A 26,829-nucleotide genomic window follows, 5' to 3' on the forward strand; every position below is an offset into this window, starting at 1 on the left:
AAATGAAGAGGGCCAAGAGAAACCAATTGCCTCCATTAGTAAGTGACTATTCTCCAGAGACCAAAGATGAAGTGCCATTGAGAGGGAATTCTTTGCTGTGGTCTCAGGCCATATCTGTTTGTTACTCACTTCCGTATTCAAACGGACCACAGACCTCTCAGATGGTTCATGCAATGAGGGGGGAGAACCAAAAGTTGTTGAGGTGGTCCATTTCCCTACAGGGAATGGCTTTACAGTGGAGCACAGATCTAGGACTGCCCATGTCAATGCAGATGGACGTTCCAGGTTTTTCCACTTAGGTGAAGAGGACTACCCGGGTGAAGGTTATTTACCCATCACCTTCCATCTGTGGCGGTGAGGATGTAGTAACGTCATTCTTTTTGCCCTGATCACCCCCATTTCGTAACAGATACTGGTGGTTAATGACTCTGAAAGTGCCCTGGGTGTTAACCAGGCACAGGGCCAGTGCTCTGTCTTCTAAACGTATATGGTAATTGGTATAATTCTAATTGGCCAAGACAACCTAACTGTAAGTCTCTAGTATATGGTAGGTTTAGAGAATCCAGTGGACTCAATGCACTAAGTGTGCACTGCTGTGGTGTCTGGTGTCATTTTAAAGGTAGGACTGCCTTGCAGGCTGGTTTTCAAATATAACTGTGCCCAAATTCGACTTTGGAATTAAAAGTGCATCCAGAGTCCAAAACTACCTTTTTATTACATATCTCACCTCTTTGTTGTGCTCTAGGTACCCCAATAGTAGGGTGCACTGTTATAAAAAAGCAGGGACAATATAAATAAAGTTGTTTTCCTCTATTAGTGCGGCTACCCCATAGGCTAACATGGGAAGGCTTTACTAAACTTAATACAATCTATCTTTGCTTTAAAGCTTGATGGCAATGTCATTCAAAGTATCAAAATAATAGTTACAATAAATCCGAAATCTTGCCAAGTTCGGGTTTATTCTAACTATTACAGGAATTAGTTTTGAAACTTTCCTGCAGTTACCGAAAGCAGCCCTGTAGCAGCCTCCTCTGATGGGTTAGCTTTTGACAGCCTGAGCAGGTGTGAACAGGTCTGGGGCTGAAATAATACAGCCAATTTGATGGGAGGAGATTTGTGGAGGAGCCAGGGAGAGAAAGGGGGCTGGGAGATAAGCTGGACTTCAGAGGCAGGAATACAGTTGTAAGACCCAAGCCAGCCCACACTTCCATGATCCCCAGCCAGATGGGAGCCCCAATAATTAGATTGGGAGAAGGGCTGGAAGGGGAGTGTATTGAGTTGATAGCTACACATGTGGTTTGGGTTACACAGACACACCTTTCAAGGAGAGATTTTCTCCATTTTGATTTTTGGAGAACAGTGAGTTCTGGGTCTAAAATGTCCCACAATTCGCAGGACGTGGTCATAGCAGAGGGAGGTAACTTTATCCCTATTGACAGCCCAAACTCAAGAAAATCTATGGAAGAGCTGCAGGATCTCCTCAGATCACTGCCTGGGACATTTGAAGAAGGACCGCCCTGCTGGACCGTCGGACTGCACCACAGAAGCCTTGCACTTAGAAGGACTGCACCTGCTGTACTCTCAAGGCTTCACAAAGAAAGGACTGTGCCTGATTCAAGGAAAAGAATTGGACTCCCTGAGCAAAAACGGGTAGAAAACTGCAGAAAGAAACCATCTGCAGAAGACAAAGATAGGACTACTCCAGCTGACCAGCTACAACAGGATTTTCCTGGACTGTCCAGGTCCATTGTGGTAGATTGTGTTGCAGACCTCCAAGAAGCAATCCAGAACTTCTGAATTCTTAGCTGGTGCCATTGGATACTTTCCCAAACAAAGGAAACAACCAAAAGGAAGTTCTGAAAATTTGGGAACTTTCTAACAAGTTTTGATAAAAAGCTCCAGAAGAAGACCAGGTTGACGTTGAGAGCCAGGCCACTGTCATCAACTCGAGAATCAGCCTGACCTTGCTGGTTTGTCCCACTGAAGGCTCAGGAGCACCTCACCATCAACATCGAGGTCAAAGACTTCCAGATACTCAGTGATGCATTGAGTTGCAGCAGGCCGCCATCGTGGATTGAACTTGAGATCCAAGAAGCTCTGGGACTTGGCGACATGCCTGTTGACGAGAGAAAAGCTCTAAGAAAAAGACTGTGTACGAATGTAAACTTTTGACTGGAACCAAGCATTCAGCCTATCTGACCCACACTCCATTGTGGTTGGCCTAACATTTTGATTTTTGTCCTGGTCCAGCATGGCCAGAAAGCCGCGAGTGGCTTTTAAAATACATATCTCTGGTTCCTTTCATTGGATTTTTGTTGTGTTGGTGTCATTCTAAAGATGAACATATTCTCTAGTGTTATAAATTGGTGTTGGATTTTGATTGTGCTCTGTCTTTTACTTATTTACTGTTTTGGTGATATCAAGTACTTTACAACTTACCTGTATCCTAAGTTAAGCCTGACTATTCATTGCCAAGTTACCAAGGGTTGAGCAAGGATTAATTTATTGAGAATTGACTGGACCTATTAGTGATTGTGATATTATTACTAGCTGAAGGCGAATACCCACCTACTAATAATCCACTTTCCTACAAGGGTCTTCTTTTCGAATGCTATTATTAGATACAGGGCATTACAGGTTATTAGATGAAGGGCACCTTTCATGATTTGATTCGGACAATACGTTAATACGGTTGAAACATCAACATTAAACCAGAGTTGTTATTCATTAACTTTTTTGAAAAAAGATAATGATTTTTTTCTTACTTTGTTACTGGACTAGTTGATTTGACAGGCCTGGTGTCATATGCGCACCTACATATAAAAATTGTGCAATTATCAGTTCTGAGCACCTTACCTTCTGCACTAATGTCTAATTGCTTTAGTATTATGATGATACACTAATACAACATGACAAAGAGTGGCCTATGTGTGAATTAATTATGTATTGTTGAAATGGTTAACCAGTAGGTATATGTTGGATATGTATATAGTGTACACATCATAAAGGAATCCTATTGAGCCATTGTATTTGTTTCTAATTTACCCAGATTCCATAATGGTGTGCATAAAGTCAAGTCCTGGGTGGTTAACATTGCAAAGTACAGGCACAGTTTGAACTGAAGCTGCAAACGCACAGAAGACATGCCACACAGGAGCATGCTGGAATTGAACTACAATTCCCATCAGGCCACAAACTATTATGTGTCATAGAAAGATGGCAGCCATCTTTTATTGTCAGATTTAGCTCTCCTTGTGGTTCACGGTGTTGTGTGCCAGGCAATCGTGCTACAATGTTACTGCAGAGTGAACCTCACTACATTGATTATGAATTGCCTCACAGAGACCCATTGCTTCCTAAATATTTTTTTTTTGTTAACGGACAATTGGATTATAGAAACGTATCCTGAAGTTGTGTTGTTGCTGAGAACGAGCTTTGAAATATTGTCTTGACCATTTTCTATATTGTTAAAACTCTGGTTTATTTCTATTAAGATTACTCTGTAAAATAAGAGGGAGAACTCTAGGTGGATTATTGAATATGTATTTATGGATGTCATGCACAAGGTGTTAGAGTTCTAATAAACATATACGATTGCTAAGATTAGGGAACAATAGGATGTTAAAAGTTATGGTAATTTTACAGTTCAATAGAAGTCAAGTAGAAATCATAACTCATTTTCCACAAGAGAGTGTGTAGTGAGAAACTTGAGGTATTTACACACATTTTAGAGAAAAATACTACTGCACATGCTTCTTTGAGATATTTATTTTTTGTATGTTTATATTTCAGGAATTACCAGTTTTATATTGAGGTTTAGAGTGTTGGTTACACGGAGAACGTGCTTCGATATATCCAGTAACAATTACAGTTATGCTTGGCTTTCTAAATTTCTTAATTCTAAAATCTCTTTAACTTGTAGGAATTCACTACATTCCGCATATCTCACTGACAAGCCAAACAGATGAGACAATTGTTATGGCGCTGTGTCTCTGTTTCCTCTCATATCCTATTCCCTTTACCTGCTTCTTCCACTGGTCCACAAATTTCTCCATATGTCGGCTTTAGTGGGGGTGGTGAGAGATGAAAAACAGGATCGCTTCTGTTGGATCCTTCACACCAGTTTGGTGTAACCTGACAAAGGATCACATACGTTGATGTTTTAAATTACCAGGAAGCAAAGGTTTTTTAGAATCGTTATCCCAGTCAATCCTCTCTTTAGTAATCATCAAAAAAGGCCAAAGCTTCAAAGTGAATAAGGCCTAGTTCTCACTCTGTCTCTTATTTTGTGACACTACACCACCATAGGGCACAGGGAGGATCAGACACAATGAGTTATTCAATGGGATGCATGAACTGGCTCAGGCCCATTATTAGGACTTGTGTACTTATAGGGATAGTGGATGACACAATGTAGAAATGGTAGAAGAGTACGAGCAGCAGCAGAAACACCATTACGACAGGTAAGAGTGTAGGACCCGATGCTGGTGGAATTTTGGTTCTTTGAGATAGCTGCAATATAATTTCTACTCTCCTGGTTCTGTACTTAATTGAGCACCATTGACTCATGTCTAATCCACCTAAGTAGGACATCCCATAAAAGACAAAAGGGTTTGGGGAGGATCAATCAAACCTGATATCCACTCTAGAGACAAATAAAGGAAAAACTGCAGGAACCGCAGGACACCTGACGCAAGTGCAAGACGGTCCAGACGTTCTCTCATGTCAAACAATTCTTTATTGTTTTTATGGTACAAATTAAAAGTGACAGATCTGAAGCTGTTAAGAAATACACAAAGTGCAGCTTTTACTGACCATACAGATATTGCTCTAGATAGAGTACAGTTTTTTCCAGTCTATAAAATGTAAAGCAACCTGTGCAGGTAAATCAGCTTTGGTTTCAATGTCAGAGCAGTGCGGGGGTTTGAATGAAACATCCATCTGGGCATCTGGTCATGAGTTCTCCCCGCTGACTCTCTTCTTTGTTTTGTATATGGTGTTGTAGCATGGAGCATACTTTGTTTTTGTCCAGCCATCCTCCCGGCTGCATGCTTCATGTATGGAAAAAGCAGCACCACTCTTCGCAGTGCTTTATCGCTGACCCTGGTGACCCTCCTGTTGCTGTCCCACAGGGGACAAAAAGTAAAAATCATTTTTATAACAATAATTTAGCACAAGTGCCACACGAAATCTCAAATTGGAATCAAGCAAACCACGTGACAAATAATAAAAGCAGATCATTACAAAATGTTGACGATACAGATCTTTGTTTTTTTTGTTTTTTTACAGCCAAGCATTGAGATGGATAGCCGTTTCCTCCTCTTCGTGTGTCCTGTTTGAGATGTCGGCTATTAATTGGGGAGAAGTCGAGTGCTGAGGTAAAACAATGATTGACAGTCCTTTACATTTTTTTTGCATTTTAGCTTTTATAGTAACAGTTTAGTATTGCGAGATTGTCAGCAACTTTTAGCCATATCTATACAATGTGCATATTCCTACAAACATTGAGCTTTGGTCCAGCATTGAGAAAATGAGCAAAGGCATTCGATATATTACTTTTTGGTTATAGCTTGAGTTTTTAACAACGCCTCTACTTGTAAGTTTTTGGCTCTTTTTGCCGTTCCTGGTCTCCACTTCAATGGCAACGTGAGGTGAACGAAGATTATGCATGTATTGTTCTTCTGATGTCCAAAGCAATCTTACTGAAAACAAACCCTACTGTTGGATATGGTGGTATGTGAAACCGTGCTTAGGGACCAGCATGTCCTGTATAACGACTGAAATAGTTCTTTACCCAAACCTCAATCCTTTCTGTAGCCTTACTATAGCCCTGTAATTGTGTAGGTACTGATATAACTCAGGGACGCGTGCGTTAGATGGCTGTCGATTGTATCTGCACACCTTATCCCACACCTTGCCAGATCTCGCCACACCTTGTACTGTTGAGTTCATGGGTCTTTTCTTGTAAAGACATTTGATGAAATAACGTAAGTAGCCGCAATTAAAAAGGATCAATGCATGCAGGATTTTCCAAGTGGGGTGTATTGTTTGTGCCTGGCTGGACCTGTTCTTGGCAGGTGACCTTGATAGATTCTCAGTATCAGGTGAAGCTAAAAATGGATAATGCAATAATGAGTAATGTTAAATAGTGGGTTATTCCCAATTTTCTGGGGAATCACTCACAAATAAAAAACAAATGCCTATGTAAGAGTGACTCTTAGCAGTAAGCCATTGAGTCGGGGCTGGAGGGGGGAAATGATGGGCCTGATTCAGATTTTTGGCAAATAGGCCATGGTGTCACAAACATGACAGATAGGCCGTTCACCTTATTAAAGTCAATTATATCCTATAAATCTTGTAAAATAGCGGATGGGATGACCATCACATTTGTGACAGAGTACGCGTTGGCCAAACTCAAAATCATGCCCTAAGTTTCAATTTTTATTGACAGCTATCCATCAGCTTGCCGTGAGTCTTAGTTGTTGCCTCTTTAGAGATCAACAACAATTTGTCAGGTGTTGGGTAACTACTTAGAGCGTGTGAATTTCAGTCTTAGATGACCCAGTGATTCATAATTCTCAGTGGTAGCTGATGCCTACTGTTCAGCGATGCGGAATGTCTGCTTATTTTTAGAGAATGGCAAGTCTTTGGTGGATTTTCCCTAGAATAGCTGTTTAGAAGGGTGGCAGATAGATTTCACATTATTGGTAGTCTTTAAAGATTTAGAAATTCCTGAAAGGTTGGAAAGATGTGTGGGGAGTGAATTCTGATGACCAAATATGATGTATATTTTCTTTTGTTGAAGAAACGGTGGGAAAGGCTATTTTCATAAGTCACCGTAACATTTAACTATAAAGATTATGAAGCTTGGTCAGCCATTCACAGTCGCAATGTAAAAATGGCTCTCAGGGGCTTAACACGACTACTCAGCATCTTGTCACATTTTGTGGCACTGCAGCCCACTGGAATATCATTTCTGAGCCCTAATGTTTACTCATGCATTATCATTTACAACTATAATTATCGCACATATTGTCTCTTTCATGTACTATCACCCCTCTATATTTTGGTCTCTCTAGACTTCCCAATATACTTTCAGACCATTGACAAAGAAAACACTCACAGTATACTAAAAAAAACGTCTGTCAGCGATTAAGTCTCTGTCCAGATTGGTGTACGTAAAGTGGTCATAAAGTTTCTACTTCTCCATTGTGATTTCAGTTCTACACCCTTTCCCTTTTAGTTACATCATGCTTCCATTTCTTAAAGGTACAACATTGTATTTCAGTGATTTACGACAATCTATCTATTTGAAATTGGCCCTAAAGAGCATTCAATTATATGGTATGCTGAAAGACACAGTGACTATTGTAGAGGTGAGTCAATCCAAAGCTGTTAGAAATTGAGTTAGTTGTTTTTCTGTCTGTGACGCTGGATTTGCTAAAAGTGGAGGGACCTTTGGTAGGCTCCATGGCACAATGTACAGTGGAAGAACGTGTTTCTAAAATGGGTACCCTGTAAATAATTTTAAAAAACACCACAAAATGTATAAAACTGTAATAAAATATTGTGACCTGTGATGGTAGCTTCAATTGTGGAGAAAAAGCTGAGTTAATGATTTCACATGAAGAATTTCCTCCTTCTTGAGGTCATATCCTAAAGAGAATGAGAGTATAACCTAAAGGAATATGGTCAAATGGTGGATAATGACTGTCGTCTTGAGTCTAGATGTGGACCATTCTCACTTGACCTCATGGGCTTAGGTTATACAATTGATGCTGTAGGAAGACAAGCCATTTCATTCTCACCAAGAGCACATTTTTCTCTCTACCATTTCCCCTACACAGCTGTTTTGGGTCCTAAGAGAGAGGCAGGAGAGGCGCCCAGCATTACAGACTGAAGCCAGCATCATTACATCAATTTCCAATTCTGATTCGCTGACGGAAACCGATCACAATACTGCCGGCTCTGATCTACCATCTGTGTACCAGATTCAATACACTTCCATTTCTTGTTCTTCATTGTTAGCCAGTTGACATAACACATTAAGTGATACAATGCATGCTCAACCTACAGAATCTGTTCTACTGTCCTATTAAAAGCACCAGTCCAACATCTGGAGAAACAAAATCGTAATTTGGTCAGAAATGTTTCTGGCTGAGATGAATTGAATTCTTCATTTTATTCTGCATTGGACCTTAAAGAGGCATCTTTGGCTATAATACTTTGGAGAGACATTGCTTCATAGTAGAACTTTAAGAAGCAAGTGATCTGAAGCAATAACGCTAATTCATATCATAAAGCCGTGTTTTTGTGATTCACACCTTCAATGCTCAAGACCACCTGACTATAGCGGTTGATATCTTTGACATTTTCAATGTGCCATGACTCAGGGAAACCCAAAAGAGCAAACTCACCATTTTCCTGGTCTTCTGTTGAATGTTTGCAAAGATGTCTGCAAATCCTTATGAAATTTACCTTGCTTTCAAAAATTCAAAATGTGTCGTAGATGAGACAGAAGAAACAGCCCGGGAAGGCGAAGGCAAAACAAAAATAACAAACGGCTCATCTAAATTTTGAATTAAAAAATTCACAACAGCAATAAAAAGCTTCTTTTTGGCACAGAACCACAGGGATCAGTATAGTCTATCTGATAATAAAAAGAGTGGTACCTAGCATGTGACAAGTCAGATGGTGAGAGCTGGGTAATGGAGCCTACAAGAACCAGTTCCAATCAGAGACAGTTTGAGGAAAGAAAAGCCATAACGAGAATGTTTCATATCTTTTTGAAAAGTACAAATATAGAAATGCTACCATACCATTTACACTCAGAAAAGAGAAGACGGACAATCAAGTTTGCAATGCATGACTCTGCCTTTGGTTCAAAGTTATCATAGTGAATCAACACTTGCCACCTCAGAGTCTACAATGGTTACTCCAGGTGGCAGGCTGGTATTCTCATATGACAGATACAAGTTTTGCTTTGTTTAAACGTGTTCACATTGTAATACTTCACAAAAAATGTACAGTTATTTGGTTTACTTTGAGTCCGTTTATAAAAGTTCATTTTTCTTTTCCTGTGTTTTGTATTTTCTTTTTGTTATCCTCTTGTAACTACTTCTACCACACGCACACAAACACCGAGTGCTGTGCATTTAGAAAAGTTTCATAGACACTGGCAATAAAAATTGTTCCGCCAATCTCGTGATTCACTTAGTCTTTTACTTACAAGGGTGGAAACGTGAGCTTTCTCGTACAGTCCGAAGAGTGAAACAGTTTTAGGGGTTATCTTCCATTGAGTCTGTTAGCTGATCCATTGGTATGGCCGAGTTGGGCTCATGTTGTTTCAAACGTTTAATGGTGTTCTTCAGGGCCTGCCTCTTGTTACAGAACCAAACTCTGACCACTTCCCGGTCGTAGTTCAGTTTCTCTGCGATCTCTGTCATTTCTTGCCCTGAGGGATGCGTGTTCTTCTCAAAGTGGGCGTTGAGGATCTCTAGGGCCTGCGGTGTGAATGAGGTGCGCCTCTTGCGCTTTTTGGATGGCTCACTCCCAATAAACTCGGTCAGGTTCTGCATGCCTGCCCGATGGCGGGCCTCAGCCTCGGCCATCCACCGCTCAAGCACCGGCTTTATCTTCTGGGCACTTTTAGGGGTGATGTCCAGCTTTTCAAACCTGGCAGGATACAAAAGGCCAGGGTTCAGTTTGGCTGTCAGACTGTTAGCTATAGTGTTCTCTTGGGCTTCCTGTGGTAGGAAAAAGTGGCTTCTCAGGATGGTGTGTCTAAGGGAAAATTGAGAAAGAAGAGTCTTACACCAATGCTCTGCCAGGTGGGACCTTCCTGCCTACCTGACTACTTGACTGGCAGAGGTAAGTTACATGGATTATGAAAACTGTCAGCTACAGTAGGAATATTTTAGTCAAAACTGGCTTTCACAGACCCCCCCCACACACCCACCCATATGCAGTGAACTCAAGATTGCACATGCACATACACAAACATGTACACACAGACACACAATCATAGAGAACTACCAACAGAGACATTAGAAGTTAAGAAATGGGAAGCTCATAATCTGTGTTTATTATAAAACAAACAATTTTACTGATGTGTCTGTACTCACACAATGTTAAAACAAAACATTCATGCACATATACAATGTAATACCTACAAACTTTAGGACCTATATTCACTTATCCACTTATGCCAGCATTGTCTCCTGCTTCGACCCTGGCCTGCATTTAAGCGCTTAAAACCAGCTACCGCCTGCCCCCAGGACTCTTCTTCTGACTCCTTTAAGGCTTTACCACTTTTATTTATTACCATGTATGGAAAATGCATTACATCAGCTAATTATATACTAATGTTGGCTGATTAGCTCATCCTGACTCAATCTGGACTTTTTTATGTATCTGACCCAAAGTGTCCTGAGACTACCATAAAATGGTTTGCAGTGCTTTACCTAAGTTTCCAACACAATAATAAACTAAAATGTGGTGTACTTTTGGAATTTGTAAAGCCGTGGTGTCAAAGTCGGTCCAAGTTGGTCCGACCCATGTAACATTTCCAGGGAATGCAGAATACGTAAATTGAAATGCAGTGAACACAAATGGAAATCTTTTACATTCTCAGTGGTTATCCTAAGATTCTGGCATGGATCAGCTATTCTAACCCATCTTGCCAACTTAACCCTCATTAACAGTGGCCCATTAATAGCAATTGTGAGTTTCCGGGCCCATTGAAATGATAAATTATATGTTTTGCGCAGAGATTTCAGCTGCTTTTAGCAGGCGATAATGTGTGTGAAACTCCTGGGGCAGGGAGACTAAACTGGTGTGGAGGCATTTTAATTTTTATTTCCCAAAATCTTGCATTCCCTGCTATTTTCGCGCTCCGGAATTACACTGATCTCTCTAGTGAGAGTAATTCTAGGATGAAGAAATAAGGTCATTTTAAGGGGCCATTCATTATGAGGGCCATGATAGTGTTTTATCATTTACCACTGACTTTTAGATGTAGTGGTGGCTTCTCTGCTAAGGCGTAGGAGCGTCGCCCCACTGCTCTGCGAGAAGTACTCAAAGGAAAACTAAAATGATAATAACCAGTGTTATTATCATTTTAGTTTTCCGTTTCCTGGTGTGGGGAAGAGCTGCTCTGCTCTGCTCTCAGAGCAAGGGAGCAGTAGTGGGCACACTCTGTGAGTGAGCAATGACTGATTGGCCGGCCAAACAGTCATGCGCACTTTGCATGTTCTTCACCTAGGCTACATTACAGCCTGGGTGGAGAACATGCCCAGGTTCCCATTCCCTGCCTGAACGCCGTGGAGAACAAGCCCAGGTTCCCATTCCCTGCCTGAACGCCGTGGCGAACATGCCCAGGTTCCCATTCCCCGCCTGAGCGCCAAACCACGGCGCTCAGACCAATCACAACGCTGCAGCGCAGTGCTGTAGTTGGTTTAGGGGAGCCTGGGAGCTCGGGTGCTTTCTGCTGCCAGACTCCAGACAGAAAGAAAATAAGGTAAGTGTTTTTTTTTCTTTTTCATTCCCCCCTCACCACCACACCCCAGATGGCCCCAGTGAGGTGCCGTTAAGGATTGGTGAAAAACCAATTTAAGATTATGAAATATTTTATGCTATTCAAACACAGTTCTCGTCAAATAGTCATGTATGAATTAATTATTTCAAACAGATTTTACTGAATCAGACAAGTGGCAATTCTGTGGGGATTTGGGACAGTTCATCTAGTATTTCATTTAATTGAAGTATGAGGCAGAGTTGGACGAAACTGAGAATTTATTTCCTTCGCAAAGCTGACCGTTTATTTACCCTGCATAATACATGTAATGTTCATGAAAATTATGCATATTATATGAAATGCATTTTTTGGGAGTATGCGTGAAAACAGTACACAACAGCATACAGTACACCCCAAAATCATACAATATACCAGAGGAAGGCTGCCTCAAGCAGAAATTGCCTCGAGGCCTCACTTTCACAGTAACTGTGAGATATTTTCTGCTCGAACAAGTTTCCTGCTGTGAAAATATACGCAAAAAAGCATAACCAAGAGGGAAAAAATGACGCAAAAATTGCAAACACAAACAGTTCGGAATTACGCAATATTTCACTTGGGTAAAGTATATTTCTCTCAGGGCTAATGTGGAAGAGATTTCATGTATTATTTGTGCATGAAAGAACATGCTTGGAATGTAAATTATTTTTCAGGTCCCAAATATCTAGGGGCTGTGGGATACAGCTTTGTTATATCATTACAGCAAAGGGATAAATTACCAGGAATAAACTATAAGGTGCAGAGACAGGTGAAACAGTGAAAATAACATTATAGGGTGCAACTAAACCACCCAACCTATACATCTTAGAAGACCTCAACTCTTCACTTGACAAAATGGATTTAATAAAAACCGCTGCAGTCACGGCCAATCTTGAGACTTTCAACATCTAACAAATCATATATGGGTCAACTCGCTTCCCCTGTCATAACGCGAACATCATATTTCCCCCCTAGGATGAGCAACGGTGATTGACAGTTTCCCAGTCATCTAGAGTGACTACCCCATTAATACATTCAAGATCAACATACTGTTTTACAACAGCGCCTCCAAGACAACATAACCCATAAACAATAACTTCACATACAGGCAATGAAAAAAATGTATCTCTTAACTCCAACCTCAAAACGACACCAATCGATATGCCACCTTAAAATGTACCCACCAGTGCACTGGACAACAAGATACCACTGAAGCCCACTATCAGGGTTAATCTCAAGAGGAAGACACTTGGAATAATGATAAGAACAGAAGAATGAAAACACAACCAGCATCCTACAGCTCAAGTGGAGGAAATCAGGGGATGAAAACGACAAATTCATACTGTGTCACGGTTACAGAGCCTACAAACTGGCTATCTCTATTTATGCTTGTACAGTAGTGTTTCCTTTTTGTAGTTCTGGTTCAGAACCACACAAAGGCAACACTACTGTACACGTATAAATAATATTAACTGCCTTCAAAGGAATTCTAAAAGATTCTAGTAGAAGCCTGCAATCCAGTGTGCCAAAACACAAAGGTCCCATGGTCACAAGCCTTCTGCAACAAAATCTCCATGGATATGATCTCAGAACTGGAAAAGATAGAAAACTATCTAAAAGACAAAACAAGTACTACTCCTCCTACTCAAGACAGAACTACCACAAATGTGGACACCAACAAACTCACATCCCTCACCACCTTCAACCGCCTATCGTGAAAAGGATTCTACAATATATCAATAAAAGCAGATATCCTTCACACAACGTGTGCATTGGAAGTAGTTTGAAGCATTCTAAACAATTCCTGGCACTAAGATATTATCTACTAAGCTGAAAACCTCAGACAAGTCTTCAAGAATCTCACCCTTTCCTCTCAAGTAAACTGCATGTCAATATCTAATGGCCTGTTCCTTGGTAAACTATTCAGAAGGGCAAAAACAACATCCATCCAGCCACACACCTAGAAGGTGCAGCTTGCTATTGCATGGGAATAAGCACTTCAGCGTCACACATAGGGGTGGCAGGAGCTATGGAAATACTATAATAGAACAGAATACAATACAATAGAATGTTGTCTTTGTAACATGTTAAAAGTGTGTTAGCTTCCCTAGAGAGGCGGTAATAGCATCCGTATTTAGACTGATACAGCTGAAGTTGCTCCACCGGGTTTACCTCACCACAGCACAGAAACAACCCATGGGCCTAATAGCCATGGGGAAATGTCTGAGGTGTGATGACCCACAAGGAGATATACCCCACACATTCTGAGTTTGCCCAGCACACTCTCACTTCTGGAATGGGGTTCTGGGATGGTTGGAGGGTGTGCTGGGCTGGAATATCCCCTGTGACCCCAAACTCTTTCTTTTACATGTCACTTGCGAATTAGGGGGTACTCGATACTAAATTACGTTACTATGACTGGGTTTGATTATTGCCAAAAGGGATATTGCAAGAGTCTGGAAGGACACAGCACCCCCACAGAGTCATGGGCTAATGGTATGGATTATCGTATGGGACTGGAGAGCCTGATTTGCTTGGCAAAGGGATGCCCCCAGAAAACACTATATAATCTGGAAGGAATGGGCCACGATTAGGGGCATACATTGGAACCCATGCACAGACAGGCCATGGTCCACTTTCGGAGATACACACCTACGCGGCCTTGACACACTCAGTTCACAAGTGGTATGAGAGGCTCAGGTCTTGGTGTACAGCTCAGTGTTATTATACCGTGTTTCTCTGCATTGTTGCTTTACTGCTCTGTTGTCATGCTACATAAGGTGATGTGTCTTGTACCTGTGTTGCGCAGCGGGCCACCACTTACTTTGTGATATCAAGAAAAATGTTTTTGGGAAAAAACGTGTTTGTGGGCCTCATTTCAATGTTCTCTGCATCTCAGTTTGTGGGATATAGGGGCTTATTTGCAAGCTCCTTGTGCCGCTGGTGCGTCATTTTTTAATATAGGAAAACGTGACGTACCGGCGGTGCAAGGGGCTTAGTTGTTTAATCTGTGGCCCTTTCAAGACGCACTGCAACCCTATTTCCTCATTCAGATATTTTAGTGATGCTGAAGGACAGCGCACTGCAGAGCGGGACTGCCCTGCATTCCGCTGTTCATCACAGGGACAGCTGATTGCTTGGCGAAGTCAAACTCCATGTTTGAAGGAAGGCTTTGCAAAGTGTACGGATAGGAAGTGTTGGCTTTTCTAATGATCCGGTGCCTTCCGCTCAATTGTCAGTATCAAGCAGCGACCATTCTGTAGGCACGCAGAGGGGGAGCCTGGACAAACAGCGTGGCGGAAATACAGATTCTCACCTAGAACCAATTCGAGGGAACAAATGATGAATGCCTAATGACTCTGTGGGTCTATGCAGTACTATTGTGGGTCCGACTTTCCTGACAGGGCTATGCGCATGTGTGTATTTCACCACCTGCCCATCGCCCCCACGTGTTTCTTTCACTGGAGATTACAAGGGAATTTAGGATGCACCGTGTGGGAAGCAGTTCAATGCATAACAAATGCACAGTTTTATCAGGTCACGTATTTTGAATAATATTTGTTTGGAAAGTTGACTGCTTTGGAAGCAGGTTGGGAGAAGTCATTCATTCTTATGGGGGGGTGGCACCGTTTCAAGGGATTCATTTGGGGACTAGTCCCACACGGTGTACAATATATAGGGCAGTATTAGGTCATTGCATGCCTGGAGACAGTGAGAGTTGTCTGATGACCAGCCTGTAGATCGGCACATTAAGCAAACATGGTTAGGTGTGAAAATTGGTCTTTACTTCATGTATATTTGCTTGGACTATATGGCACAACCATGAGCAAACTATGTCAAGCATTCAACTGGTCTTTAAACATTTCCATTGTACCCATACCACGGATGTGTCTCTAATCCGAAGCCTCATTTTGTATGACACTGATTCACAATGCATCTGTCTAGTCACACTTTCACTCATACACTGACAGTTCAGGTGTTATCCCACCCCCTCCATCTCTCAAGTACTGTGCCATACACTGTACACCCTAAGCCACTGACTGGAGTTTTTTCGGTACATTGCCACCAATACCCTTTCATTGGCTTCTTCTTCACTCCTACCAGTGACCTTTGTTGCTCCTGTCATGGATACCTTCTCCACACCCTCATTTACCCTGTCTCTGGGATATAATGACAGTCACTGTCTACCACGATCCCTCAAAAACAAACAATTCCAGGGAGCATGGTGCCAAAGAGCCTCTCTGCACGGTGAGGCGTATGCATAGTGGCTATATTAAAGGTGAGTGTACTGGAGGTAGGTGATGCATTGCAGGACAGTACAGGGAAGGAATATAGAGTGAAGAGGAAGGTTGACACAAAGTGAGACAGTGTAGGGAGATGGACATAGAAAGTGTAGAGCAACAGGATGGTACAAATTTAGCGGAAGGTGCAAAAAGAAGAAGAATGTGGAAAGACAACTTCGAGGGAAAGGGGAGGAAGGTGGCCACAAAGAGAGTGTTGAGGGAGGTGGACACATTGAAAGTGTGCACAGAGTTGGACGTAGTATGGCAAAGTGTGGTGCGAGGTGGATATGAAAGGGTGTGTGGAAGAAGTGATAAAGAGGGAAAGTTTGATAGGAGTTAAGCAAAATGGATGTGTAGAAGACGGTGGAACATGCAGGGTTTACAGGAAGATGGAGACAGCGTGTGAAAAAAGGCGAACACACAGTGAGTGTCCAGTGCGATGTACACATAGTTTAAGCAGGTGAACAAAGCACCAGGGATGACAGATCAGTGGATGCAGGACGAAGGTATATACTGAAATCGCATGTGGAAGTAAATTGATACCTAGGGCCTTATTACGAGTTTGGAGGTCTTGCAGCAGGCTTCCACACCAGCGCCCCAATGCAAGTCCGACAAACCTGTAGTCAGACCACCCGCCGGATTACAAGTTAATCCTGCCGCGACAGCGCCACAGCGGTGCGCATCTGAGGCACATAGGTGTTCCTTAGAAATGCACTGCTATGAGACCACCGCAGCCTGGTTCTGCACGGAAAGAAATGCACAGTGTTGTGCATTTCTTTCAATGCAGGAACAGAGGGACAGTGGATGCAAAAATACAGGGGGCACAACATGTGCCCCCCTGCATGCAATCCCATGCCCAGAGGCAATAGGATCCCAGTAAGGGCTGGTTGAGTTGCCTGATCGCCGGCGATCCTGTGGCGGTCCAATAGCCCAAGTCGTAATAGGGCCCTAAGTAAGAGTGTGAAGTGAGGTAGACACAATGACTTTTGCACGGACACCAAAATCCCAATCCCATCAAGGGATTCCCCCATGGCTGAAGATAGCCGAAAGATCCAATGGTACCAGGGCAGGTGCTTGAATGTTACACCTGGCTAGGGGGAGAGAGTCGGAATATGATGCTCAATGCATAAATGGTGCAAAGATTTGAAGAGTAGAATTTTGCCAATGGTGCATTCCTTGTCCTTAACAAACAGGCAATGTTTCTAGTATTTTCTGGCTATTTGTTGCGATCTGATGTGGTGCCCTTACGGTGCTGCCTTCCTGTGACTAATGACCGTGTGAGCGTGCCCTTGAGTGTATATGTCTCACCCATTAGCTTCCACCCTGTGATAAGCCTGAATAAACAAACCTTTTTACTTTTCCCCCAGGTCTTTAATCTTTCAACATTAAAAGAAAAAAAAATGTTTTTTTGAATTGTTGTCCACTTGTGGCCGCCCATGGTGGAAAGTGGAGACGACTCTGCTCAGAAAGAGCACGGTGGGCCTTGAAACCCTGAGCTCTTAGAAGGAACTGACTAGGAAGGCATTATGTATCCTGCATGAAAGCATGTTGTTGGGGATGGTTAAACATGTGATGGGCACTGATGGAAGGGCTCTTCTGCCGTTTTCCATTGTATCTCCCTGTATGTGGTTTCACATTGCCTGATTGATACCGTTTCAAGTACTATATAAAAGCTGACGCATGAATAAAATCTCACTCTCGGTTTGTAGCACATTCCCTGAGTCACATAAAAGGATTCACTTACCCACTCAGGGGCCAATTATGAGAGGATCGATCCGATAAAAGGCCTAGTATTCACCCCATGGACACCACCAATTCCAACAGCATCAATTATTCCGGGTCAGGACGAGTGATCATCTTTAAGTTGTAAGTCAATGCAGAGCAACATGCAGGAATCCGTGTTTGAACACCAAAAATGTATCCAGACATTTTGCCTCCTTTCAGGAAAAACGCAAAGGGAAAAAAATACGCCCTGTCTGTGGTGCCCTCACAGATACTGAATTCTGCAGGGATAACAAGGAAGTGAAAACAAATGTGAGGATAAAAAATACTCAAAGTTCGATATGCAAAATGAGGATACCGAAAATGAAGAAAACTATATCAGTCTATATAATCCAACGCAAATATAGCCTGGGGGAAAAAAGAAGGAAACAGCTGCAGCTGGCCTCAATAAACGTTGCAGCTTTCAGTGGGGTTGAGCTGCAGAAGGTAAACAGAGAGCTTTGCAACAGGGCACAAAAGCCTACATATCAATGCTGCTCCGTCCGCTTGTTGATGCTGGCTACCTGGTGTTTGGTGTAACGATATACACGTCTTGAAACAAATTTCACAGCAGTGGCCTCCTTGTATAGACCGGATAAAGGTTATTTTCTACTGCGCGGCACTTATAAGAAAAAACAGTAGGGGAGACCGAAGGACGGGAGCTCTTTGTATTATACAACAATCAATGGGTTTTATGGAAAACCGTCGAGAAAAATGCGAGCTGCCAGCTCACTGCCCCATACTGATGTTATTTATAAGTTTAGTCTTAAACTGCAGGAAAAGTACACTCCGCTTCCGTAGGGAATACATTAAAAATATAAAGAGTGGATAAAAAGACAGAGCGTTTCCAGGATCTCTAAGAACAAAATCCACTTGAATGAGTTCCGAGCTGGTAGCTTGCCTCTCCTTGACGGAGGAGACCCCGAGCCAGGGCCCAGGAGGAAACAGCTCTTCCCTAAGTGGGCCTGCTAGCTCATGCATAAGCATGGCATTAGTGTAACATGCATACTTGCATACGCCGCATTTACGTCTTACTACTTTATCCAAGATCCGCTCTAAATCAGTCGAGACGGCATTATCTTTCATCCATTTTAGGTCAGAGGCGGTATAATTTTCACTTCAGTCTAGTGATAAAAGATTCATGCTGGGGCATCAATTTAGCAAATGGAAGTTAGAACATTTGCTTCTTGCTTTGCGTAGCTGGGACGCGCTCGCGAGCGGTGAAGATCGCTGTACGAGCTACTTGCGGCAATTATGATAAAGGATAGTCGCAATACTCAAGAGAGGTAATGCCGCCACTCTCAGTTAGAGTTGAGAGTATATGGTTGGGGGACCTATTGTAAAAGATCTTTACTAACTACTAGCAAACAAAATCCTAAAGCAACCTATTTGGTATTCCAACATACTCAACATGCTCACCGCTATCTTAGCTCAAGAGTTGACACGAGGTGGTTGTGAGAATGCCGACCCTACATGGATTTATAAAAGCTCTGGTCCATTGTCAAACCACTGATGGTTGAATGAGAATTGTAATGAAAACAAAAAGTTGCAGGACTTTTCTAGTATGCTCAGATTTATGAGGGAGATGCAGTCAGTCAACACATTTTCAAAAAGGTAGCAAACTTAAAGCCTCTAATTTATGTAGGAATCACCTCGCACCTACTGAAGAGACTACAGACCATACAGAACTCAGCAGGCAGACTCGTCCTCGGTTTCCCCAGAGGGACCCACCTCACCCAATGCCTCAGGAAACGCCACTGGCTCTCTGTCCATAAGAGGAGCCAATTCAAGATGCTGACCCACGCCGACAGGGCCCTGCATAATCAGGAACCAGCCTACATCAACCACCGTTTGAACTTCCACTAGCCCTCCAGACCCCCGCTCTCCGCCTCTCTCTCCTTCTCTCAGACACCATGCACCTGCCAAAGCAAGAGCTCTTTCTCCTGCCTAGCCGCCAAGACCTGGAACACCTCCAGACCTTTGCCTCTCTGCCGGAATTTTGAAAGGTTCTAAAGATCTGGCTGTTCAACTGATTCCTCCCAGCAGCAGAAGCCCTCAGTGCCTGGATACCCTAGTGTGTGATGAACCGCCAGATCAACGCCGTCGCTTCCTCTAGCTTCAACTGCCTGAGCATCCTCCGCAAGACCTTCAAATGGATCCCCCCTGAATGCAGAAGGACCGTCACCCACGCACTCATAACCAGCAGACTGGACTACGGCAACGGCCTATACGCCGGAATCAACAGAACTCTTCTACACAGGCTCCAGACCATCCAGAACACCGCAGCCAGACTCGTCCTCGGGACACCCCGTCATGAACACATGACCCAACACCTACGAGACCTCCACTGGCCCCCCGTCGAGAAGAGGGTCACATTCAAACTCCTCACCCACGCCTACAAATCCCTCAACATCGGACCAAAATACCTCAATGAGAGAGTATCCTTCCACGTACACAAGAGGAACCTCTGCACTGCCGACCTCGCCCTGGCAGAGATCCCCTGCATCCTCAGAAACAGAACAGGCGGGAGAGCCTTCTCCTACATCGCAGCCAAGACCTGGAACGAGCTCCCGGTGAACATCAGATGTTCCCCGACCCTGCCCACATTCAGGAAGGACCTCAAGACCTGGCTGTTCGACTGATCCGTAGCTGCCCCCCCCCCCCAGCGCCTTGAGACCCTCACGGGTCAGTAGCGCGCTTTACAATCCCCTGATTGATTGATTGATTGTGATTAGCAGTGCTCTACACATCTCATTTGATTGATTGATTCAGAGAGAAGCAGTTTGCTCAGAAACAGAAGAACAATCACACCTCCACAGTCGTGTCGGAGGTGATGTACTGACGTGGTTTAGTAGATCATTAAGAAATCTCAGCAAGTGGGAGACACTGCCAGACTGCATACAGGATAAAACTGGGATTAGCACTGACAGCGAGCTGGTGTTGGCATAATGTGATGGAGACTTTATCAGATCTTTAAAAATTGACAATATTGCTGGTGTGATGCTAGTTGATGGTAAACCCTGTCCATGGCCTCATCAAATGAGCCGCAGATTAAAGTTCAGCTCTCTTCAGGTGGCGAGTTGACACCTGTGAAAGTTAAAAGGATCTGGGCTCACATAATATGTGCCAGACTGGATTTTACAGTGGGGATGGGGAAGAGTTCCTTGCACCGTCTCAGCTGGACATACCATTCCAAAATAAATGCTTCTTTCAATGTGCATCTATGCTCTTTAGCACCCACTAGTATCCTGGAGTTAGCTGGAAGTCCCTTCATCCATTATCAAAGGCAATTTAGGTCCCTCATTTTGAGAACCTCAGCCACTATTTAAAGGCCAGCAGGAAGGGTGTGCCACTGACTTATGGGTCTACTTCCTAGGGAGGTTCGGGTCACTATGGCGGTGCAATCTGTAAGTCTATTCCATTGGGCACATGAACCTAAGATGGTTGAAGGTTGTTTCTAAATCGCTCAATGTAAGAACCATTAAAACATTACAACAGTATATGTTGGCAACTTATCGGGAATATATATATATATATATATATATATATATATATATATATATATATATATATATATATATATATATTACCTACTGGCGGTCGCCAGTAGGTAGTTATAGTTAGGACCCTGTTTCCATAGGAAAACCGCAACATTCTATTTGGAATAACTTTGGCGCCGGTCGACGAATCCTCGCGAAATTTTCAAAATAGGTGGGGCGCTACGCTCCGCTCCTACCCTGAAAGTCTCGGGGGGTCCCAAAACGCGTTTTTCCCATGCATTTTTCCTAGGACCTTTAGACACAGCTACAGCCCGAACGGCTGAACAGAGTTACTTGAAATTTGGCAGAGAGGTAGTCCTCAGGTCAAGGAAGTGCCTTTTGTAGGTCTGGTGTAAATCTGTTCAGTAGTTCCTGAGAAAATAGCATTTAAATCAATATATATATCTGAGCCAGCTTACGGTGCGCTTACGGTGCGCTTACGGTAAGCTTACCGTACGCGTACGGTGCCGTGCGCGAGCGCGAATCTGATTGGCTGTTAGATCTTAGTAAACATTCGAATCGGTCGAAACCAGGAAGTGGCGGCCGCCATTTTCTCTCTCGCACTCTGAGAGGGGGTTAAAAAACAAAGGCCAAAAACATGTAAAGGGGCTGTTTAGACAGCTCCTAAGCACCTAGCCATGTTAAGGGGTATCCCCAAAGATCCCCCAAAGCCAAAAACGGAATTTTAATTTTTTCGATAATTTCGGCGATTACGCTTACGTACGTGTACGGTAAAAATTATTAAAAAAAAAAATATATCCATACTCTCCCTACCCCATGTGCCAATGGTGCTCGAAGTGCACCATTTGTGCATGGCATATATATAACGATGTGAAAAATAAAAATATTACCTTTCACAACGAAGCGCATCATATGTCCTCCATGTGCGCACGGTGCGCGAAGCGCATCGTGCGTACATGGCCCATCTAGCGTAACGTGGGCACGCGGTGCGCGTAGCGCACAGCGTGCCCACCGTGCGTCACTAACGGCACTAACTGCGAAGCGCACCGCGTGCTCACTGTGCGCGCACGGTGCGCAAAGCGCACCGTGCGCGCACGGAACGAACTGCGTTAAGTGGGCGCGCACGCCACGAATGGCGTAAAGTAACTTAGCATTTAAAAAAACGTACAAATTCACTGAAAAAACCATAGGTTTCACACACGTTATAGTTAGGAATTAGCATTTAAAAAACCTTGCAAATTCAGTGAAAAAACCATAGGTTTCACACATGTTATAGTTAGCTGGACATTTTACTGATAAAAAACCAATGAAATTCCCCCGTTATAGTTAGTGCAGGCAACTATAACTCACGCGACCGCAATCCTCTGCTGATGACATATGTGTCTTTATGAAAAAAAAATATTTGTAATATATGTATAGCTAAAATTTAATGGAAGAAGACAAGTGCAAATAATTGTCTAAATACAGTATTAGCATCAGCAGAGGATTGCGGTCGCGTGAGTTATAGTTGCCTGCACTAACTATAACGGGGGAATTTCATTGGTTTTTTATCAGTAAAATGTCCAGCTAACTATAACATGTGTGAAACCTATGGTTTTTTCACTGAATATATATATATATATATATGTATATATATATATATCTCTGTATATACATATTTATATGTATATATATGTATGTATATACAAATATAGATGTGTATATATATATATTTATATATCTATATATTTATATATACATTATATACATATATATATGTGTATATATAGATAGATAGATTGATAAATAGATATGAGGCTATGAAGCATTTCTAATACGTGTTTGTGATGGAGTATCCTATCCGGCAAACTCTAAATAAGGCCCAGATTATTTAACCCACATACATGGTCATCTATTCTTTTACTAAAAAAAAAGTACGTACGGACAAGCACAGCCACACACACACCACACCCTTCCTCCCACTCATACAGAACAATCTAGTAGTCATTTAACTGTTTACCTGCAGATGGCAGACTGGCTGTAGGCTGGGCCTTCTGTGGCACTTAGAGCTTGACCAACTTGTGTCTGTGTCAGTCCAAGGGACAATCGCCGGATTTTGAAAGCTTTGGCAAATTCTCTGATTTCCTCGAGATTCACACCATCTACCTCGCTGCTGGTCATCTGCGGGTCTGTGAAAATATTTGAGCGTCTTAAAGCTTAGGATGAACTTTGTGCATTTTACAGGTTATTTGTGCTTTCAGTGCATTCAAATATTATTACCTAAGACAAACAAACGAAAAAGTGAAATTTTATAATGAATTATATCCCACAAGAAAGTAATTTATTTAAGTAGCAATCTATCGGTTCGGATAAGTCCTAAGCACAGGAGACAGTTCACTTGAAAGGACTGCAAATACGAAGCTAGTCCTCCATGTAATTTAAACTGTAAGGGCTTCTTGCTTTTGTTCTGAAGGAAGTGCTTTTAATATTTTGTGGTGGTGGCTGCAGATAGTGGGACATCTAGACTTAACTGTCATAGGTTAACTCAGTCCACATATGATGATATAAGAAAATAAATCCTGTATCTCTAATTTTCACAGTTCATGAAATTACACCACTTTTCTTCTTTTCTCTGTTAGGGTTGTAAAAGTTGTGTAAACTCCTTCAACGTTTTCTTATTGTTTACGTCTCCTATTTAAATGGTATTAAATAGAATACAATTCACTCTATTCCCACCACTTTTATGGCGTGCGGTGGAAAACATTTCACTGGCGAAAAATTAGAGGATAATTATCTTGATATGCATTCAGTGTCTGGCAAGCTTAATTATGCAAATGGATTATAGATGGACATTCGTAGTGACATCAATCACGGGACAAAGTCTGAACCGCACCAGAGTGAGATGTGACAAAAGAAAGAAATAGGAAGGACACTGGAGATTTGCCCAATGAAACTGCACATGAGAATGACAGCTCAAAGTAAAATCAAGCATTTGCAATGCAATTGGCCTTGGGCCCGATTCACAGAACTAACTTATGACAAAATCCTAAACTTACTACCATTTTCGTATTCACAGAAGGTACTTACTCATTTTGGTATTCACAGAAGACACTTACTCATTTCGGTATTCACAGAAGTTAGGAGTCCTAAGTTTAGGACTCCTAAATGCCTTCTGTGAATACCGAAAGCCTTAAAATTAGGATTTTTCTCAGTTTAGTAGTAGTATAGTTAGGATTCCTAACTTTAGGACTCCTAAATGCCTTCTGTGAATACCGAAAGTCTTAAAATTAGGGTTTTTCTCAATTTAGTAGTCCTAAGTTTAGGACTCCTAACTTTAGGACTCCTAAATGCCTTCTGTGAATACCAAAAACATTAAAATTAGGATTTTTCTCAGTTTAGTAGTAGTATAGTTAGGACTCCTAACTTTAGGACTCCTAAATGCCTTCTGTGAATACCGAAAGTCTTAAAATTAGGATTTTTCTCAATTTAGTAGTCCTAAGTTTAGGACTCCTAACTTTAGGACTCCTAAATGCCTTCTGTGAATACCGAAAGCCTTAAAATTAGGATTTTTCTCAGTTTAGAAGTAGTATAGTTAGGACTCCTAACTTTAGGACTCCTAAATGCCTTCTGTGAATACCGAAAGTCTTAAAATTAGGATTTTTCTCAATTTAGTAGTCCTAAATTTAGGACTCATAACTTTAGGACTCCTAAATGCCTTCTGTGAATACCGAAAGCCTTAAAATTAGGATTTTCTCAGTTTAGGAGTCCTAAGGTTAGGACTCCTAACTTTACAACTACTAAACTGAGAAAAATCCTAATTTTAAGACTTTCGGTATTCACAGAAGGCATTTAGGAGTCCTAAAGTTAGGACTCCTAACTTCTGTGAATACCGAAATGAGTAAGTGCCTTCTGTGAATACCAAAATGAGTAAGTGCCTTCTGTGAATACCAAAATGGTAGTAAGTTTAGGATTTTGTCTTAAGTTAGTTCTGTGAATCGGGCCCCTTGTCTTTGGGACTTCATATTTATTTAGCTATGCAGCACATTAGTCTGAGTGCTGAACCATCTACTGTTCTTTAACATGTAAGTAAGCACCAAACTGCGTGACATGCCAGTGATGGGAACACATGCAGAGAAATATTGCCTTTCAGCGGGAAATGGTATAGTCCAATGCTCTGTTTTAAATAAAAAATCAGGGCCTTCGGTGGGCATATCACTGAAAATACAAGAGTTGAAAAAAATATTATTGTCTACGGGTGCTCGTGGAAGACAATTTCTATTGGCTGGAATCTAGAGAATGCTAAAGTAATTCTGGTATTTTACTGACCTCTGCTGGTTGCTTTCTATCAAGAAAGTTAAATAGAGGCAGTTGCCAGAAAAATTTAAAAAAAGAAAGTCCCTCAGCAGAAAGCAATTCTGGTATTTTACTGACCTCTACTGGTCGTTTTCTATCTAGACAGTTAAATAAAGGCAATTGAACAGAAAAAAAGTCCCTAAGCAGAAGCAGACAAGTCCTACGGCTGATCTCCAGAGCCCGCAAAGTACATACACATATAAGTATATACTAAAGTGTATGCAAGAGGTCTCGAATGCTCGACCCAATAATCACAACGGAGTCCTTAACTAGATTGCTGCAGGAGTGTCAGGTTCCTATTGATCAGCAGCCCACCTGCTTGAACTGCAAGCTGCATACAAAAAAATAAAATGATAATAACATTTGTTATTATCATTTTGTTTTCTGTATTCAGCTTGTAGCTGAAACCTTGGGTGCGGGGTGGGCTCTCCGCGTCACATGCAGAGGAGTGGTGGCAGCACCTAAAGTGTGCATGATGGTTTGCCAGCCATTTCAAGTCGGCCAAAGCATCATATGCACCCTGCATGTTCTCCTTGCAAGCTGTATTAGACCCTTCATGGAGAACATGCACAGCCTGCCAGCCCCTGTCTGAGCGCCGAACCATGGTGCTCAGGACAATAGCGTTGTGATTGGTCAGGGGAGTCTGGGAGGTGGCATGCTTCCTGCGGAAGGAGGACGGAGTAAGAAGATGGGGCGGGTGGCAGTCGGCAGTGTAGGTAAGTGCTTTTTTAAAATGTATTTTGATCCCCCCCAGCCCTCCGTCACCCTGTCTCTCCCCCGCTCTGCCACCCCTGTTCGGTAGCAGCCGCTACTGTTGATCAGACACGCAGAAAGCTCCTGACATTCCTGAACACCTATGAGGGTGGAAAAGGGAATAACACACCTGCAGTAGGACTCCAGTGAAAATATGGAGTGAGAGAGAAACACTGCACTGGATCTCACCCTGGGCCTGGTCCATCACAGGTGAAAAGAGCACAGGGAAAACTTGGTGCTTGAAGGAATGGTTTGTCCCTGGTCTGAGAGTAGGAGTAAACAGAAGGTCACAGGTAAATATGCAGTTACAGGAGGCTTACTGGTTTCAGCAGCAGACCAAGATTCCAGCCAGGAAGCCTAGGACACTACCACAAACCAGACCAGGCAGGAGCTAAGGAGGTACGAGAGAGAAAGATACCCAAGGGTTTCGAGCACAACCAAATACAGACTGGATGAATTGAAGGAGTACCTAATATAAAGGAAATAAGGGAAGAAAACAACAACCGTGAGGGTTGAATACATGAGTTCGAACTGATATGAAGCAGAGAGCCACAACAACTAATGACATGTTGCTGAGCAGAGACTCCAAGCCAAAATGGCTTTAAATATGGATTTTACCCCTATACCCCAAAGGTGTACCAATAACCAG

General features: G+C 42.4%; 1 protein-coding gene across 1 annotated transcript in view; it reads right to left on the reverse strand.

Moving 5' to 3' along the window:
* Positions 1-4,773: 4,773 nt before the first annotated feature.
* The window catches only part of POU6F2 (POU class 6 homeobox 2), an 884,429-nt gene continuing 862,373 nt past the window's right edge, over positions 4,774-26,829 (reverse strand). Inside the window, exons 8-9 of the mRNA XM_085607439.1 lie at positions 23,095-23,263; positions 4,774-9,783 (exon numbers count right to left, since the gene is read on the reverse strand). Coding sequence (XP_085463565.1) covers positions 9,279-9,783; positions 23,095-23,263 — 674 coding nt within the window. The 3' untranslated portion in view covers positions 4,774-9,278. The remainder of the gene's footprint in view (positions 9,784-23,094; positions 23,264-26,829) is intronic.

The sequence above is a fragment of the Triturus cristatus genome, chromosome 5_2 (genome assembly GCF_964204655.1).
Source record: "Triturus cristatus chromosome 5_2, aTriCri1.1, whole genome shotgun sequence".
NCBI classification, from domain to species: Eukaryota; Metazoa; Chordata; class Amphibia; order Caudata; family Salamandridae; genus Triturus; species Triturus cristatus.